The sequence below is a fragment of the Rhinoraja longicauda genome, chromosome 2 (genome assembly GCF_053455715.1).
Source record: "Rhinoraja longicauda isolate Sanriku21f chromosome 2, sRhiLon1.1, whole genome shotgun sequence".
Taxonomy (NCBI): domain Eukaryota; kingdom Metazoa; phylum Chordata; class Chondrichthyes; order Rajiformes; family Arhynchobatidae; genus Rhinoraja; species Rhinoraja longicauda.
In genome coordinates this window covers 28,118,714-28,137,329 of record NC_135954.1, presented here as the reverse complement: position 1 = coordinate 28,137,329, position 18,616 = coordinate 28,118,714, and the positions used below count along the sequence as shown (strand labels likewise).

At 45.2% G+C, this 18,616-nt stretch overlaps 1 protein-coding gene and 1 long non-coding RNA gene across 4 annotated transcripts in view; one reads left to right on the top strand and one right to left on the bottom strand.

The window, feature by feature from the left end:
- enkur (enkurin, TRPC channel interacting protein) overlaps positions 1–16,531 on the bottom strand; it is a 47,829-nt gene extending 31,298 nt beyond the window's left edge. For all 3 annotated transcript variants that reach the window (XM_078416145.1, XM_078416138.1, XM_078416153.1), the window contains exons 1-3: positions 16,357–16,531; positions 12,493–12,638; positions 6,101–6,321 (exon numbers count right to left, since the gene is read on the bottom strand). In XM_078416145.1, the coding sequence (XP_078272271.1) occupies positions 6,101–6,321; positions 12,493–12,638; positions 16,357–16,433 (444 nt within the window). In that variant the 5' untranslated portion in view covers positions 16,434–16,531. The remainder of the gene's footprint in view (positions 1–6,100; positions 6,322–12,492; positions 12,639–16,356) is intronic.
- Positions 16,038–18,616, top strand: part of LOC144603032 (uncharacterized) — a 161,215-nt gene continuing 158,636 nt past the window's right edge. The window contains exon 1 of the long non-coding RNA XR_013548522.1: positions 16,038–16,473. This is a non-coding gene — a long non-coding RNA (uncharacterized LOC144603032). The remainder of the gene's footprint in view (positions 16,474–18,616) is intronic.

Sequence of the window (18,616 nt, the reverse complement as noted above, 5' to 3'; positions counted from 1 at the left end):
AGTACTATGTGCAGTTTTGGTCTCCAAATTTGAGGAAGGATATTCTTGCTATTGAGGGCGTGCAGCGTAGGTTTACTAGGTTAATTCCCGGAATGGCGGGACTATCATATGTTGAAAGACTGGAGCGACTTGGCTTGTATGCACTGGAATTTAGAAGGATGAGAGGAGATCTTATCGAAACGTATAAGATTATTAAGGGGTTGGACACGTTAGAGGCAGGAAACATGTTCCCAATGTTGGGGGAGTCCAGAACAAGGGGCAACAGTTTAAGAATAAGGGGTAGGCCATTTAGAACTGAGATGAGGAAAAACTTTTTCAGTCAGAGAGTTGTGAATCTGTGGAATTCACTGCCCCAGAAGGCAGTGGAGGCCAATTCTCTGAATGCATTCAAGAGAGAGCTGGATAGAGCTCTTAAGGATAGCGGAGTCAGGGGGTATGGGGAGAAGGCAGGAACGGGGTACTGATTGAGAATGATCAGCCATGATCACATTGAATGGTGGTGCTGGCTCGAAGGGCCGAATGGCCACCTGCTGCACCTATTGTCTATTGTCTATTGAACCCGGGTCTTTGGCGCTGTAGGGCAGTAACTCTACCACTGCACACTATGCCGTCCTCACCCCCCCCGAGTCCTGGCCCTCTCATATATGGAATATGTAGACATAGACACCAAGTAGGGTTTGGAGAATAGTCTTTACTGTTTCTGAATAACAATCTGAAATGCCTTGGATGTCCATTGTTCTATTTGGTTAATTTACTGTCATGTTCTACTTGTTACATTTTTAACCATCCTTTATTATTTTCTAAAACTTTCCCAATCTTCTGGCCTAACACTCATAATCATAGCATTATTTTCATTCCATTTAATACCATGCTTAATTTTTACAGTTAGCTATAATGGACGATCCTTCTTAAGGTCTTTAATGATCATTGGAATACAACTTTGCTGAGTATCTCCTTAAATGTCTGCCACTGCTTATCCATTGCCTTGACTTTTAATCCATTTTCCTTGCACACTTTAACCAGCTCTGCTTTTGTACCGTTATAATTAACTTTCTTTAACTTTAAGGCACTACTTTCAGATCACAATGTCTCATATTCAGGCTGAATACTAAATATTATATTGCCCAGGTTGCTCTTCCTCTGTGGATCTTTTACCGTGAGATAGTATCTCACTACACATGACCAGATTTAAAATGGTGTTTCATGTTTGGTTCCACAAGGTATTGTTCTACGAAATTGTCCTGAAAAGATACAATGGACTTGTCCTCAAGGCTACCATTGCCAATTGAATTTGTCTAATTTATAGGGTGATTAAAATTATTCATGAATAATGCATTTCTTTTCTTGCAAGCTTGAATTATTTCTTTACTTATTCTCTGTGCTATAATGGTGGCTTTATTAGTGGGCATATGGATTATTCTCGCCAAGAGCTTCTTTCCCTTGCTATTTGTTATGTCTACCTAAATTGAATCTTTGATTTGATTTTCAGAGGCAAGATCAAAAAGGGTGCAAGCCTGTGGTGGGGAAATCTATGCGACTTAAATAATCTGAATTTGCAGGCCAGCAGATGTGCCCGAGTGCAGAGATTTTAAAAAGCCTTCTTTAAATATCTACAGCAAAGTTGTACATATTTAATAACCATGGAAACTAATTTGTAATGCAGTAATGAAGATCTGCAAATGTGCTGGTTGTAGGCCATACAATTGATTCAGTCAGCTGACAAAATAAATAATATATACCATTTGATCAAAGTCTCATGACTAGAATTATTTTAAAATGTAAATTAGCCTAAAATATTAATGGTTTATGAGTGATTGTATGATGCTTAATACATATTCATGAGCTCTTCTCTATATTGTACAAGACGTTGATGAGACTGCACTTGGAATATCGTTTTCAGTTTTGGTCACCCCACTATAGGAAAAATCCTTTAAGCTGGCAAACGTGCATAGATGATTTACGAGGATGTTGCCAGGACTCAAAGGCCTGCATTTCCTTAAAGTGCAGGAGACTGAGGGGTGATCTTATAATCGTGTATAGAATCATGAGGGGAATAGATAGGGTGAATGTATAGAGTCTTTTTCCCCAGGGTAGGGGAATCAAGAACTTTAGAGCACGTTTAAGGTGAAAGGGGAAAGATTTAAATGGAACCTGAGGGGCAATGTTTTCACACAGACAGTGGTGGGTATACGGATCTAGCTGCCAGAGGAAGTAGTTAAGGCAGGTACAGTCACGACATTTAAAGGACATTTGAACAGGTAAATAGATAGGAATAGAAGGATATGGGTCAAATGTGGGTAAATAGGACTCACGTAGATGGGACATCTTGGTCGGCATGAACAAGTTGGGCCAAAGGATCTGTTTCTGAGCTGTATGACTCTATGACTCCATGCTTTGTGTGATATTTACTGGAAGCTTTTTTGGGGATTAAATTAGGGTTATGTTTTAAATAGAAATTCTCCCATAATTTTCTTAAAGCATTTCTTGCTGCACAATGATGATAATGCACTTTACTAAAATTGTCTAAGGTCCAGTGAAAGCATGTATCAGCACACAGTCTCATTGCTGCTCTTACCTGCACCTTCTTTGCAGCTGTGACACTATATTCTACACAAAAAGCTGGAGTAACTCAGCGGGACAGGCAGCATCTCTGGAGAGAAGGAATGGATGATGTTTCGGGTCGAGACTCTTCTTCAGAATATTTTCTCTCACCTTAAACGTTTTCCGTAGTTCTGGATTCTCCTACCCTGGGAAAAAGATTCTATGCATTCACCCTATCTATTCCCCTCATGATTTTATACACTCGAAACGACCCGAAACGTCACCCATTCCTTCTCTCCAGAGATGCTGCCTGTCCAGCTGAGTTACTCCAGCTTTTTGTATTTTTCTTCGGTTTAACCCAGCATCTGCAGTTCCTTCTTACACACTATATTCTACACTCTGTTTTCTCTTTTGTACTACCTAATGGACATACGAATGGTACAATTTGCTGGGATAATACGTAAAACAAAGCTTTTCAATGTATCTTGGTACATGTAACAAGGTTTAGGTTTATTATGGTTACATGTGCCGTGGTGCAGTGAAAAGCATTGTTTTGCATGCTATCCAATCAGATCAGTCAAGACTAAACATAAACACAATCTTGTCCAATATGTAATGTATTCATACATATTCATGTTTTATGTTAATGAATTGGTATTCAATATAAGCAGGGAATGCTGGGTAATAAAAATGCACGTGATATTGGCTACTAATGTGTGAGTCTAGTTCTTCATTCTGCCGTCCGGAATATAACAAAATTGGCGACGAGGACGGGATTGTATAGGATTTGAGACAGAGTTTTTGTGACGTGTCAAGTTCTTCAAGCTAGTATAGCCTTTGTGCAGCTAAGGTTTAGGTGAATTGCTATACCAGAACAGACAGAAAATCTGGGGTTTTGAGCGGACTTCCCTCGTCCTTTTAAAAAAAAAGAGAGGGAAAGGATGGCGGCGTCCACAGGCTACATCGGAAACCTTGGCACTTTCGACAAAAGTAGAGAGCCGTTCAGCTCCTATATGGAAAGAGCGAACATGTTCTTCACGGCAAACAACATAATGGAGATTAGCGGTGAAGGAGAGGTAGTGACTGCAACAAATAGCAGCAGCAGCAGCAGCAAGGACGACTGTTCGCTGAAAGTAAGTGAGTGTGAATTGCAGGTAAATGTCCGTTTAAAAAAGAGCGCCAAAGGGACGCTAGCAGTCATTCAGTGAAGCGCATACCTCCCAGCTAGTCAGAGGAAGGCAGGATAGGAGTGAGTGTGGGGATTGGGTGATCAATTAAATTAGAAGTTTGGTAAATTGGCCAATGAGTCAATTTAGTGACTGATATAAACAAGGCTTGCACAAGGGGTGTGGCCCTGTCAAGGGAAGTGCCCTGTGAGAAAAGTGTGAGTCTTTGGCTGCGAGTCTTAGTGCCCTGTGAGAAAAGTGTGAGTCTTTGGCTGAGAGTCTTCGGCTGAGAATCTTTTTGAGCCTGATTTGTTTTTTTTGACACTAAAGTAATGGCAGACAAGTTGGTGCAGTGTGTTTCCTGCAGGATGTGGGAAGGTAGGGACACCGCTGGAGCTTCTGGGAGCTACACCTGCAAGAACTGTGTCCAGGTGCAGCTCCTGAATGGACGTGTGGTGGAGTTGGAAAAGCAGCTGGGCCATCCTGGAATGCGAGAGTTTCCTGGACAGGACCTACTGTGAGGCTGTCACGCCAAGGGTCCAGGTCGAGCGAAGGTGGGAAACCGTTTCAAAGGGGAGTAAACATGGACTACAGGAGACCCCGGTGGCTGTGCCTATTGCAAACAAGTACACCCTCTTGGGAGCTGTCGGGGCAGAAGACGCATCCAGTCCGAGCAGCAGACAGGTTGGTGACTCTAATCCAGGCAAGGAGACTCGACCGGGGAGACCGAAGTCGGGAAGAACCATAGTAGTGGGTGACTCCATTGTCCGAGGTACGGACAGTGGATTCTGTGGCGGCAGGCGGGACTTGAGGATGGTCTGTTGCTCCCTGGTGCCAGGGTTCAAGACATCATGGACCGGCTTCAGAACATCCTAGCGAGGGAAGGCGATCAACCGGAAGTAGTTGTGCACGTGGGAGGAAGAGGAAGGAGGTACTGCAACGTGTGTTTAGAGAGTTAGGAAGAAGACTGAGAAGTAGGACGTCGAGGGTGGTTATCTCTGGATTACTTCCTGTACCTCGTGCTAGTGAGGGCAGGAACAGAGAGATCGGGAATATGAATGTATGGCTGTGGGGTTGGTGCAGGGAGCAGGGATTTAGATTTCTAGACCGATGGGATCTCTTCTGGGGTAGGGGTGACCTGTACAAAAGGGACGGGTTACACCTTAACAACAGGGGGACCAACATTCTGGCAGGTAGGTTTGCTAGTGTTCCACATGTGGGTTTAAACTAAGTAGTTGGGGGGAGGGGTTGACAAATTGGGAATATAAAGATGGAGTTAAAGGGGAAGTGAATGCAGGAGAAATTGCAAAGGACTCTTGAATAAATGGGAAGAAAATTTCTAGATGGGATAAGAGAGTAAGGTCAGGGCCAATGGTGTGAGAGGGAAGGAGTAAACCACCCAAAACACCACTGCAACCCTGGTCATGGCCAAGTAGACCTTTTCAGAGTGATCATGATTCTCAGCATTGTAATACATCTATTCCATTGACAAAGTCCAATATATGCAATGAGGTTGAGATTAATTGAATGGAAGGACCATTCAGGAGCCTGATAACAGATGGGAAGAAGCTGTTTCCGATTCTGGTGGTATGGGCTTTGAAGCATCTATATCTTTTGCCCAATGGAAGTAAGGAGAAGGTGGAATGACTGGGGTGGGACAAGTCTTTGATTATGTTGGCTGTTTTTCTGGGGCAACATTGTTTTTCTGGGGCAGCATTAAGTGTAGATGAATTCAGTGATGGGGGAGTATGGTGTGTGAGATGAACTGGACTACGTCTACAACTCTCTGCAATTTTTAGTGATTTTGGGCAGAGCTGTTCCCAAACCAAGTTGAGATGCAACCTGACAGCATGCTATCCATGGTGCACCTGTAGACGTTTGTAAGAGTCATTGGAGACATGGTAAATTTCCTCAGTCACTTGAGGAGGTAGAATCATTGGTGTGCCTTCTTGGCTGCCGCATCAATATGGTTGATTCACAATAGATTGGTTGTTGGTAATATTAATAACAAGGAACGTGAAGCTCTAACCAATAATAATGAATACAAATAACAAGTTAACTTTTATATGCATTAAAGTTACAGAGATGAAGTCGCAGCAATGCTGAAAATGATTTCATATAGTGTGGCATTTTCGCATGCTTCTTCCCCAAAGGCAACCATAAGGATAAAGGAGATACATTATTTGTCAAGTTTTGAGATATGATCAGATATCTTTGAGTGATTATCATGATACATGATTTTGGATGTATGGGATATTGAATAATTAGATAATTTTCATTTCTTGTATATAGTAAAACAGATTAAAAAAATTGGTTTAATCAGTTTAAAGGAGAAAACCCCCCACATATTCTCTCCAGTTCATTTAGGCAATCCATTAAACGCTAGTTTCTACCTTTCTGTGCAGGAGGGTTGGAAGAAGCCCTGATGGTTCCAATAGGTTTTTATTTCCTCTTCTGGTATCAACATAGATGGGCACAGGCTTCCTGGGCACTGACACCTTGACATCAGCAATATTGGTTTCAACAAAATTCTTCTTTGAGCGGAGTCCCATGAGTGGCTTGTCAGTTGGAATATAGGATTTGATTCCATCTACAGGGACTTTGTAAGGTTGCCCTGTGGATAAAAACATATTACATTCTTGAGATATTTTAGACTGAAGAATTCCCCATTGTCCTGCGACATCCCTGAGATCATGCCTATTCAGCAAAATCCCAGAATGAAACAACAGGTTCTCCCATCCAGCTCCTGACTGACAACTGATATCCATGCAAAATATGGACCTCTTCCATATTCTTACATTCCTAACAGGACTTGCGATGCAGGCATCATATCTGCAATTTTCCATCTACTAAACATTTGACTACATTCAATTCTCTGCAAGCCCTGCTGAATTTGGAGTACAATATTGCTTCTTTGACATTTCAGGGTCGTACCGTACCCAAGCTTGTGGTCAGAAAAGTGAATATTGATAAGCTAAATTGTTATCAGTCTGTCCTGTAGCACTAATTGGGACACAATAATAGGTCCCTCTCTCCTGGAACAATGAGATTAATAGCCAATAATCAGAATATGGTAGAAACTTTGATTCCACCAATGAAACTAAAACTGTTAGTAGGTACAGTAGATATCTGCCATAATCTATTCAATTGGAATAAGTCACGAGGAATGGCTGAATGTTCTGATTAATATAAGACCCTATAATCTGTTGATATTTATCGTGGAATCACAGCCACAAAGTATATGCAAACACAGTGAAGATTGTCTTCAGTTGATGCCGCATTTAATGTGGAGAGAAATCATCCCTGTCTCCTGCAACACTGTGAAGCATTCACTCTGAAATTTGGAATTTCAATCATCTGTCAAAACCTATCATGCTGACTGACCTGAAGCAAACCAAGAGAAATGGCTACAACACATAGCTCAACACCAATATTTCCAAATCATATTTGTTGTTCTAATTCTTGTTGACTATTTAGGGGTCTACTGTACACTCCCAATAAGGTGATCATCCCATTTTTATTTTTCAGCTCCACCCATCTAGCCTCACTGGATGAACCATCTCAGCCTACTGCCCTGACTTTCTCCTTCATCAATAAAGCAACACAGGGCGGCATGGTGGCACTATGGTAGAGTTGCTGCCTTACACCCACCAGAAATCCGGTTCAATCTTGACTATGGGTGCTGTCTGTACAGAGTTTGTACATTCGCCCCATGCCCACGGGGGTTTTCCCTGAGAGTTCTGGTTTCTTCCCATATTCCAAAGACGTACAGGTTTGTAGGTTAATTGGCTTTGGTAAAAAATTGTAAATTGTCCTTAGTGCGCAGTGTGCGCTAGTCTACATGCTGATCAATGGTTAGCGCGGACTTGGTGAGCTAAAGGGCCTGTTTCTGCGCTGTATCTCTAAACTTCACTAAGCTAAACACCCCCTCCTCTACTACCCCCACCTCGATCTCTCCTGTAGCACCTGTACCCTGGAACATTAAGCCGCCAGTACTGTCCCTCTCTCAGCCAGGTTTCCATAGCAGCTACAACATCCCAGTCGCACGTACCTATCCATGCTCTGAGTTCATCTGCCTTACTCGTCAGGCCTCTTGAGTTAAAATAAATGCAATTCTATCCACCAGTCCTCACTTTCTGCCATGCTCCTGCCTATTCTGTCCACTGAACTTTCTTTCTTTCCGACTTCCAACCCCTCACCTGCCTCAGACCTGCATTGGATCCCGATAGTGCCCCCCTGCAAATCTAGTTTAATGATAGAGGTGGGTACAATCTGGCAATTTAAAAGATACTTGGACAGGTACATGGATAGGAAATGTTTCGAGGATATGGACCTGGCACAAGGAAGTGGGACTAGCTGGGTAAGGGAACAGTCAACATGGTTGAATTGGGTCGAAAGGCCCGTTTCCATACGCTATGTAGGTTGCTCACTTCGGAAGGATGTATAAAATAGCAACATTTAAATGAAGTGACTGCAAAATATTGCAGTACAAGGATTTGTATATGAAACAGAAAGTTAGCCTGCAGGTACAAGTAATGAAGAAGGCAAATTAAATGTAGATCTTTATTTCAAGAGGTATAGAGTATAACAGTAGGGAAGTTTCAATACAATACAGTGCACTGGTGAGGCCTCACCCATGTCATATCATATCATATCATATCATATCATATATCTACAGCCGGAAACAGGCCTTTTCGGCCCTCCAAGTCCGTGCCGCCCAGTGATCCCCGTACATTAACACTATCCTACACCCACTAGGGACAATTTTTACATTTACCCAGCCAATTAACCTACATACCTGTACAGCTGTAATCTCTAAATTTGAGCAATTCTCTAATTTCATATTTTCTTTGGAGAGTTTGAAAAAGGATTGCTTCCTGCACGGTTGATGTTTATGGAAAGTTCTATTCCATACAGCTAATGTGGTATGGTTATATAATATATTTCGATGGAGATGGACAAGTGTTTGAACTACAGAAAGTTAAGGGGTTCAAATTACTGGGAATTAAGGGGCATTTGCCTATCCCAAAATGTATAATTTAAAAATTATTAATGTATTAGTGACTGGACCAACACGCTCCTCTGAGGTTGCAAATTAGTTTAGAGAGATAGTGCATGGTAATTGGTCCTTTGGCCCACCGAGTACACGATGACTGCCGATCACCCATTCACACTTGTTCTAATGCTAAGGCACTTTCTCATCCAGTCCCTCCACACTAGGGACAATTTTAACAAGGGGCCAATTAACCTATGAACCCGCACGGGATGAGAGAAGAATCTGGAACACCCTGAGGAAACCCATGCAGTCACAGGGAGAATGTGAAAACTCCACGCAGAATGCACCCGTGGTGGGGATTGAACATTGGTCTCTGGTGCTGTTAGGCAGCAGCTCTACCAGGTGTGCCAGTGTGTTGCAATTCTAAAGATTCACTACTATTTGTGTAAAGAAATTTCTTCTAAACTCTCCCTGGGTTCATAGTTTGAAATAAGCCCCAATTCTAGAAACCCCAAACGAAAGGAAAATTAACACTCGTCCCACTGTCTAATTGCTTCTTAAACATTGCGATAGTGGGCAGCACGGTGGCGCAGCGGTAGAGTTGCTGCCTGACAGCGCTTACAGCACCAGAGAACTGGGTTCGATCCCGACTACGGGTGCTGTCTGTATGGAGTTTGTATGTTCTCCCCGTAACCGTCTGGGTTTTCTCCAAGATCTTCGGTTTTGTCCCACACTCCAAAGACGTACAGATTTGGAGGCTATTTGGCTTGGTATAAGTGTAAATTGCCCCTAGTGTGTGTTGGATAAGTGTTAATGTGCAGGGATTGCTGGTCGGCGCAGACTCGGTGGGTCGAAGGTCCTGTTTCCGCACTGTATCTCTAAACTAAACTGAATTAAGCCTACCCCACCGATTCTCATGACAACCTGCTGGAATCAGTCTAGTGAGCCTTTATTGCCTTCCTTTCCTTCTATTGTTGTCAGACTAGATGGTCAATCATTTGCAGACATATCCTTTCTTAGGTATGGAGAACAGATCTGTACACAATCTTTAGGTCGAAATCTCATTTGGGTTTGGTATGATAGGAACAATGAATCTTTACTCTTACACTCAAAGTCTCTTATAGTGCCTACACATTAACTTTCAGTGATTTGTGCACAAGGACACCCAGGTCCTCTGAAATGGGTGTCATTTCAATGCATTAATCACTCAGCATTTAACAAAACTATCATTCTTTAAAAAAAAATCAAGGTCAATGATTTTCACAAATTTCAACATTATATTCCTTTTTCCATGTCCTTCTTCATTCACTTAGTTCCTCTACATCTCCCAAAGCCTCTTTACATGCTCCTCACATTCCACACTACAACCTAGTTTTGAATCAACAATAAAAAGATTTATATTATACTTAGCATCCTATTATCCAATTCATTAATATAGTGGGCTATCTGTCGCTGATCCATCCAGCGTCCACTGGTCATAGCCTCTCAACTCAAAAATCATTTCTATCATCCATATTTGTTGTCACAATCAATGCTCAGCCAATACTAAAGTAATATCTCAAAGCTTTGAACTCTAATTTTGGTTAATAACAATAGCATCTCTTTAAAGAAATCCTGTATTCTGTTGGTGTAAGAAAATAACTGCAGATGCTGGTACAAATCAAAGGTATTTATTTCACAATGCTGGAGTAACTCAGCACGCCAGGCAGCATCTCAGGAGAGAAGGAACGGGTGACGTTTCGGGTCGAGACCCTTCTTCAGACTGATGTCAGGTGGGTGGGACAAAGGAAGGATATACGTGGAGACAGGAAGATAGAGGGAGAACTGGGAAGGGGGAGGGGAAGAGAGGGACAGAGGAACTATCTAAAGTTGGAGAAGTCAATGTTCATACCGCTGGGCTGCAAGCTGCCCAAGCGAAATATGAGGTGCTGTTCCTCCAATTTCCGGTGGGCAGCTTGCAGCCCAGCGGTATGAACATTGACTTCCCCAACTTTAGATAGTTCCTCTGTCCCTCTCTTCCCCTCCCCCTTCCCAGTTCTCTCTCTATCTTCCCGTCTCCACCTATATCCTTCCTTTGTCCCGCCCACCTGTATTCTGTTGGAATTCGTTGAGGAATTAAATAGCAGAATAGAGAAAGGAGAGTCAGTGGATGATGTTTACCTGGATTTTCATAAGGGGCCACACATGAGGCTGCTAAAGAAGATGAGAGCCCATGGTATTAGAGGGAAGATGCTCACATGGATAGAAGGTTGGCTGATTGGCAGAAGGTAAAAACTGGGCATAAACAGAGAATAAAACTCGAAGGGCCAAATGGCCTCCTCTTGCACCTATTTTCTAAAGGGGCCTTTTCTGGTTGGTTGCTAGTGACAGTGGTGTTCCGCAGGGGTCGGTGCTTGGGCCACTACTCTTCATGTTGTATATCGATAATTTGGATGAGGGGATTGAAGGCTTCGTAGCCAAGTTTGTGGATGATATGAAGATAGGTGGGGGGACTAGTGGTATAGAGAAAGCAGGGACTCTGCAGAAGGACTTGGATTGGTTGGGAGAGTAGGCAAAGAAGTGGCAGGTGGAATACAGTGCAGTAAAGTGTGGAGCCATACATTTTGGTAGTAGGAATAAAACTTGGAAGTAGGACTATTTTCTAAATGGGGAGAGGGATCAGAAATCGGAGGTGCAAAGTAACTTAGGAGTGCTGGTGCAGTATGTGCCAGTTGTATCGGTAGTAAAGAAGGTAAATGCAATGCAAGCATTTATTTCAAGAGGACTCGAGTATAAAAACAGGGATGTAATGCTGAGGCTTTATTACACACTCGTTAGACTGCATTTGGAGTATTGTGAGCAGTTTTGGGCTCCATATCTGAGAACGATGTGCTGCCGCTGGAGAGGAGGTTTATAAGAATGATCCCGGGGATGATTGGGTTAATGTATGATGAGTGTTTAACGGCACCAGGCCTGTACTCACTGGAGTTCATTAACACTTTTACCCAATAGTGAAGGACCTGGATAGATTGAATGTGGAAAGGATGTTTCCACTAGTTGGAGAGTCTACAACAATACAATACAAAATATCTTTATTGTCATTGTACAGGGTGCAACAAGATTGGGAATGCGCCTCCCATACGATGCAATAAATTAATTAGCTAGTCAGTATTAATTTAAACAACCCAATGAAACAAATTAGAACAGTTTTAAAACAGAATAAAGTGCAAGTAGATCTGTGCCGGTTCACTGCGCGATGTGACCATCCGGCTCAGCAGGACCGGTTCATAGCAGCTATGGCCCTGGGGATGAAGCTGTTCCTGAGTCTGGAGGACTCTATTTTGTAATTATAGATTTGCAGGATTTCCCCCACTATTGTTGTCAGGCTAATTGGTCAAGAGTTTTTTTTTTCTATTCACAACTTTTCATTGTGGTGAACTTTTAGAATTTTGCAATATGTCAACCAGTGTATCTCCATATCCATAGTTACTTCCTTCAAAAACTTGGGATGCAGGACATCATTTGCTTCATCCAATGCTGGTTTCAGGTGAAACTTAATTTCTTTGAGCACCTCACAAATATGTTTGTCTTCATAAAAGGCACACAAGATCATGTTGGCTTGTAGAACGATGCTCAACGTTCAGCAGAGCACAGTGAAAATGAAACCTATTTCAAGATTATTTAACCTTTCAAAGGAAGAAAAAAGTATGCATTGAGCATCACATAAAGGCTAATGAAATCCATATTTTACTTCCTGCAGCTTAATAGTACAAATTATAAAATAGTTTGTTATATTTTAAAGAGGCTTACTTTCTGGTAGTCTTGGTTCCTTGGAATGCTTCAACAGATGATGTCTTGGACAAGGAGGCTCTACCTTGGGTAAACCCATTGTTTTGTAAGAAGATTTCTTATTCTCCCACTCCTCTTGTACCATTTGCCGTTGTTTTGAAAAATACCTAAAAATAAAAAAAAGAAGTATTTTTGAGTCAAGATATTTTTGAATAAAGATATTATGTTGGCATAAAATATATTTCTTATTTTCCAAAGAAGTTCACATGCAGTAGACCTAAACATTCTGATATGTTCTTGAAATGATGAACCTGCATATGCAGTGCAGAGGATAAAATTATATTTGAATATTATGTTACTTTAATTCTCTTTATGCAGCATCCGATGTCATATAGGATAAAGTTGTCTGTGTAGGAAGGAATTGCAGATGCTGGTTTAAACCTAAGATAAACACAAAAAGCTGGAGTAACTCAGCAGTACAGGCAGCATCTCCGGAGAGAAGGAATGGGTGCCATTTCGGGTCGACACCCTTCTTCAGACTGTTTGCCAGTACCTCACCCGCCACTGATGCACTCTGGCTGCGATGTACCATTGGCAAGATACAAAGCCGCAACTTACTAAATCTTTATCAATAGCAGCTTCCAAACATTTAGCAGATACCATTTTGGAGATGGGCAATAAATGTGTGACATCACTATCAGATATCAGTTCCCGTCCAAGTCACACTTCATCGTGACTTGGAAATCATTTCCAATTTGCAGCAGTGTTGGATCAAAAACCTACAGCTCCTGACTTAACACCACTCAGGGCCTCCCTTTATCACAAGAACTGGTGTCATTCAAAGTGGCAGCTCAGCATCAACTTCTCTGGGGCAATTAGGGATGGACAATAGACAATGGCCTTGACTAACACACATTCAATAAATGAAAAAAAAATATTTGAGATACTGGTAAAAAAAAAATTTTAGAAATTTTCAAGTTCTTTCCAATCTGCTCTCGCATTCCTAACTGTTTATGTTGTTGCTATTAATTATAGCTACGAAATATAAGCGCCAATTGTTCTGAAATAATTTTTGTGTGTCTCAAAATCTGGAACAGGATTCATTCCTGAGAACAAATCTTTGGAAAAAATTGGATTCCAAAGGAGTGATGCAGCCTGATCAGATTGCACCAGCACATTCTGCATCCACATTTCAGAAGCCATATGATTCACGTGCCTTCTCTGATCAAAGAAGCAGTATCTGCAATATGCCAGCGAAGCTATGAAAGAATGTGTGGAATGGTTCTTCTACTTAACTTCAGAATGCAATTAATATGCAGCAGTGCTAAGGCAGGATGGAGCACTAGAAGGCCTCTCAGGACTCCAACATAAGCAGGTGTAATGGCTATCAAAAGATTAGGATGGCATTTAGGTTTTAATTTTTTACCTCTGTAACCTTCTTCCCTTGTATCTCCATTCATCCATGCATCCATCGATTCCTCTCCCTGGTTCTTCTCCTCTCCCCCCTTTTTCTCATTTGTCTCTATTCATATTTGCTCATTCCTCTCACTCACTTATCATTGGGGATAGTCAACTTATTAGCGAACATAATTTTGGCTGAGATTGTGTACTAACCATTCAAACAACTTCACTCCAACATCCTAGAACTTTCTGTATCTATCCCTGGGTAAATTTGACCTCTGAAAGAATCAACCAACAAAAGCCAATCTTTTTGCAAGATAGACGCAAGGAACTACAGATGCTGGAATTTTGAACAAAACACAAATTGCTGGTATAACACTGCTGGTCTGGCAGCATTTCTGGCGAACATGCATAGGCAATGTTTTAGGTTGGATGGATCCCTTCTTCAGATTGATGTAGTAGGGGGGAAGAGAGCTGGAAGAGAGGTGGGGTGGGACAAAGCCAGGCAAGTGATAGGTGGATGCAGGTGAGGGGGGAGGGAGAGTTAATAGCAGATGGGTGGACAAAGGCCAGGGATAAAAAGGAGACAAAAGCAAGTGAGATATGGAGAAGAAATGTGTAAATTGTGAGGCCAGGAGACAAGATGTAGGATGGGGGAACAGAGGGATGGGGAAAGGGGTATGGAATAGTGGGAGAAACAGGTGCACATGCACATCCAGGTCGAGCACAGAGAAGAGGCAGGGGAAGAAAAAAGAGGTGGGTGGGAGAGAGGTTGTTCACTAGTTAACCAAAATTGGAGAATTCAGTGTTCATACTATTGTGTTGTATGTATCCAAGAGGAAATATCACATACTGTTCCTCCAGTTTGCGTGTGGCCTCAATCTGGCAATGGATGAGTCCCAGGACAGAAATGTTGGTATGGGAATGGGATAGGAGAAGAGGAGTTAAAACAACCCTTGACAGACCGAGCGCAAGTATTCAGCGAACCCTAACCTAATCATTCAGTGATTATGTCCGACTGTTATTCGTACTCCTAAAATGCATCACTTCACCTAATTATCAGAATTAAACTTCATCTGCCATTGTTCTGCACCTCTTACCAACTGATCCATATTTTACCCTTTGGCATCAACACCACCTCCAACTTTTGGATCATCGGCAAACATACTAATTTCATCCCTTACATTCATATACAAATCTATCTCAATCCCTCTTTTACGTCTCTGTTACTCTCCCATTCTCCATCTGCCCCGAACACCCACCCTCTCCATCCCCCGCACCCCTCCATTCCACCCTCTCAGTCTCCCCGCCAACTTCTCTCTCTTCCCCCACCTTCTTCGTCTCTTGCATCTTCTTGCTCTCCACCCCCACCTTCTCCCTCTCTGTCCCCCACCTTCTCCCTCTCTGTCCCCCACCCTCTCTGTCCCCCACCTTCTCCCTCTCTGTCCCCCACCTTCTCCCTCTCTGTCCCCCACCTTCTCCCTCTCTGTCCCCCACCTTCTCCCTCTCTGTCCCCCACCTTCTCCCTCTCTGTCCCCCACCTTCTCCCTCTCTGTCCCCCACCTTCTCCCTCTCTGTCCCCCACCTTCTCCCTCTCTGTCCCCCACCTTCTCCCTCTCTGTCCCCCACCTTCTCCCTCTCTGTCCCCCACCTTCTCCCTCTCTGTCCCCCACCTTCTCCCTCTCTGTCCCCCACCTTCTCCCTCTCTGTCCCCCACCTTCTCCCTCTCTGTCCCCCACCTTCTCCCTCTCTGTCCCCCACCTTCTCCCTCTCTGTCCCCCACCTTCTCCCTCTCTGTCCCCCACCTTCTCCCTCTCTGTCCCCCACCTTCTCCCTCTCTGTCCCCCACCTTCTCCCTCTCTGTCCCCCACCTTCTCCCTCTCTGTCCCCCACCTTCTCCCTCTCTGTCCCCCACCTTCTCCCTCTCTGTCCCCCACCTTCTCCCTCTCTGTCCCCCACCTTCTCCCTCTCTGTCCCCCTTTCCTTCTTTCTTTCTTGTTGATACTGCACCAACTGCTGCTGTTGGGCTATAAACGTGCAGTCCCCCACACCTTCTCTCTCTCTCTCCATCCTCCCCACCTTCTTCCTCCTCATTCCTCCAGATATTCCCTCTCCGTCTTTCCCCTCTCTCTTTCACTCTCACCTCCCCATCATCCTCACCCCATCATCCTCACCCCATCACTCCATCATCCTCACTCCATCACCCCATCATCCTCACTCCATCATCCTCACCCCATCACCCCATCATCCTCACCCCATCACCCCATCATCATCACCCCATCATCCTCACTCCATCACCCCATCATCCTCACTCCATCACCCCATCATCCTCACTCCATCACCCCATCATCCTCACTCCATCACCCCATCACCCCATCACTCTCTCCTCCCACCCCCACCCACTAGTCCTTCCACCCTCTCCCCCTCTTCCTCTCATCCTCTCCCAGTCCCTCTCCGCCCGCCCGCCCCACGGCCGACACTCACTTGAGCCGCAGGCGAGGCGGCACTGCGGGCCGGGGCAGCAAGTTGTAGATGCACTCGCTGGAAAGCAGGTCGTCCATGGCGGCCCGAGGGGAGCTGCAGCTGGTGGAAGGGCAGGCGGTGAGTGCGCGTTACCACGGAGACCACGGTCGCTAACAACAAAACCCGACTCCAGGGACCGTCACTTCCCTCCCGCCGGCCGCCCTTCCGGCGAGGACAGGGCCTGGTCGGGGCAGGGGCAGGGGAAGGGCAAGAGAGGGGCAGGGCAAGAGAGGGGCAGGGCAAGAGAGGGGCAGGGCAAGAGAGGGGCAGGGCAAGAGAGGGGCAGGGCAAGAGAGGGGAAGGGCAAGAGAGGGGCAGGGCAAGAGAGGGGCAGGGCAAGAGAGGGGCAGGGCAAGAGAGGGGCAGGGCAAGAGAGGGGAAGGGCAAGAGAGGGGCAGGGCAAGAGAGGGGCAGGGCAAGAGAGGGGCAGGGCAAGAGAGGGGCAGGGCAAGAGAGGGGCAGGGCAAGAGAGGGGAAGGGCAAGAGAGGGGAAGGGCAAGAGAGGGGCAGGGCAAGAGAGGGGAAGGGCAAGAGAGGGGAAGGGCAAGAGAGGGGCAGGGGCAGGGGCAGGGGCAGGGCAAGAGAGGGGAAGGGCAAGAGAGGGGCAGGGGCAGGGGCAGGGGCAGGGGAAGGGCAAGAGAGGGGCAGGGGAAGGGCAAGAGAGGGGCAGGGGCAGGGGAAGGGCAAGAGCGGGGCAGGGGCAGGGGCAGGGCAAGAGAGGGGCAGGGGCAGGGGAAGGGCAAGAGAGGGGCAGGGGCAGGGGCAGGGCAAGAGAGGGGCAGGGGCAGGGGAAGGGCAAGAGAGGGGCAGGGGCAGGGGAGGGGCAGGGGCAGGGGAGGGGCGGGGGCAGGGCAGGGGAGGGGGCAGGGGAGGGGGCAGGGGAGGGGGCAGGGGAGGGGGCAGGGGAGGGGGCAGGGGAGAGGGGAGAGGCAAGGCCTAGGGCGGGGCAGGGCAAGGCAAGGCCTGGTCAGGTCAGGCCAGGCCTGAGAGGAGCAAGTGGCGACCAGCTGTGAGAGGGATAATGCAGGTAGAGTATCAGGGTCAGAATAAAGTGCACAGAGACGGAGAAAGGCAGACAAATCAATTGCAAGCGCGGAATAGGGACAGCAATGGAGAGTGGTGAGCGCTGATCTGACAGATGTGTATAAAAAGCATGTGGGGAATGGATAGGGGTGAATGCACAGAGAGAGAGAGAGTGTTTTACCTAAGGGAAAAAAGAACAAAAGAACAGGAATCTGAAGGACAACCTGTGTAGGAATATAACTGCAGATGCTGGTACAAATCGAAGGTATCACAAAATGCTGGAGTAACAGGCAGCATTCAGGAGAGAAGGAATGGGTGACGTTTCGGGTCATTTCATATCATCATATATATATACAGCGCGGAAACAGGCCTTTTCGGCCCACCAAGTCCGCGCTGCCCAGCGATCCCCGTACACATTAACACTATCCTACACCCACTAGGGACAATTTTTACATTTACCCAGCCAATTAAGTGTGGGAGGCCCGCAGTGCCGCCTCGCCTGGAGTGTGGGAGGAAACCGAAGATCTCGGAGAAAACCCACGCAGGTCACGGGGAGAACGTACAAACTCCTTACAGTGCAGCACCCGTAGTCAGGATCGAACCTGAGTCTCCGGCGCTGCATTCGCTGTAAAGCAGCAACTCTACCGCAGACTGAAGGGTCTTGACTCGAAACGTCACCCATTCCTTCTCTCCTGAGAGATGCTGCCTGACCGCTGAGTTACTCCAGCATTTTGTGATACCTTTGAAGGACAACCTTATTGCTCAAAGGGTGGTGAGTATATGGAATATGGGACCAGCTGCCAGGTGAGGTAGTTGCAGGTACCGTAACAGCATTTAAAACACGCTTGGAGAGGTACATGGATAAGAATGATTTTCGAGAGGTATGGGCCAAACTTGGTCAAATGGGACTAGCTTGGATCGGGTATCTTGATCGGTATGGATCAGTAAGGCGGAATGACTCTATGACAATATCAGCAAATGATAGGGAGCCCAACAGAGACAAAGTGACAAAGTACTGAGTAACAGTGGGTGTAAATATTAGTAGAATAACAGGGAAGGTGGGAGACTGATGAGCAGTAGTGCAATGGAAGATCATAGAGAGACAGAATTAGGAGAGTATTTGAGATATAAAGAGATTTGAATAGGCAAATAAAGACATGAAAGATACAGTGCAATAGACCAAGATAGTGCGAGGTAG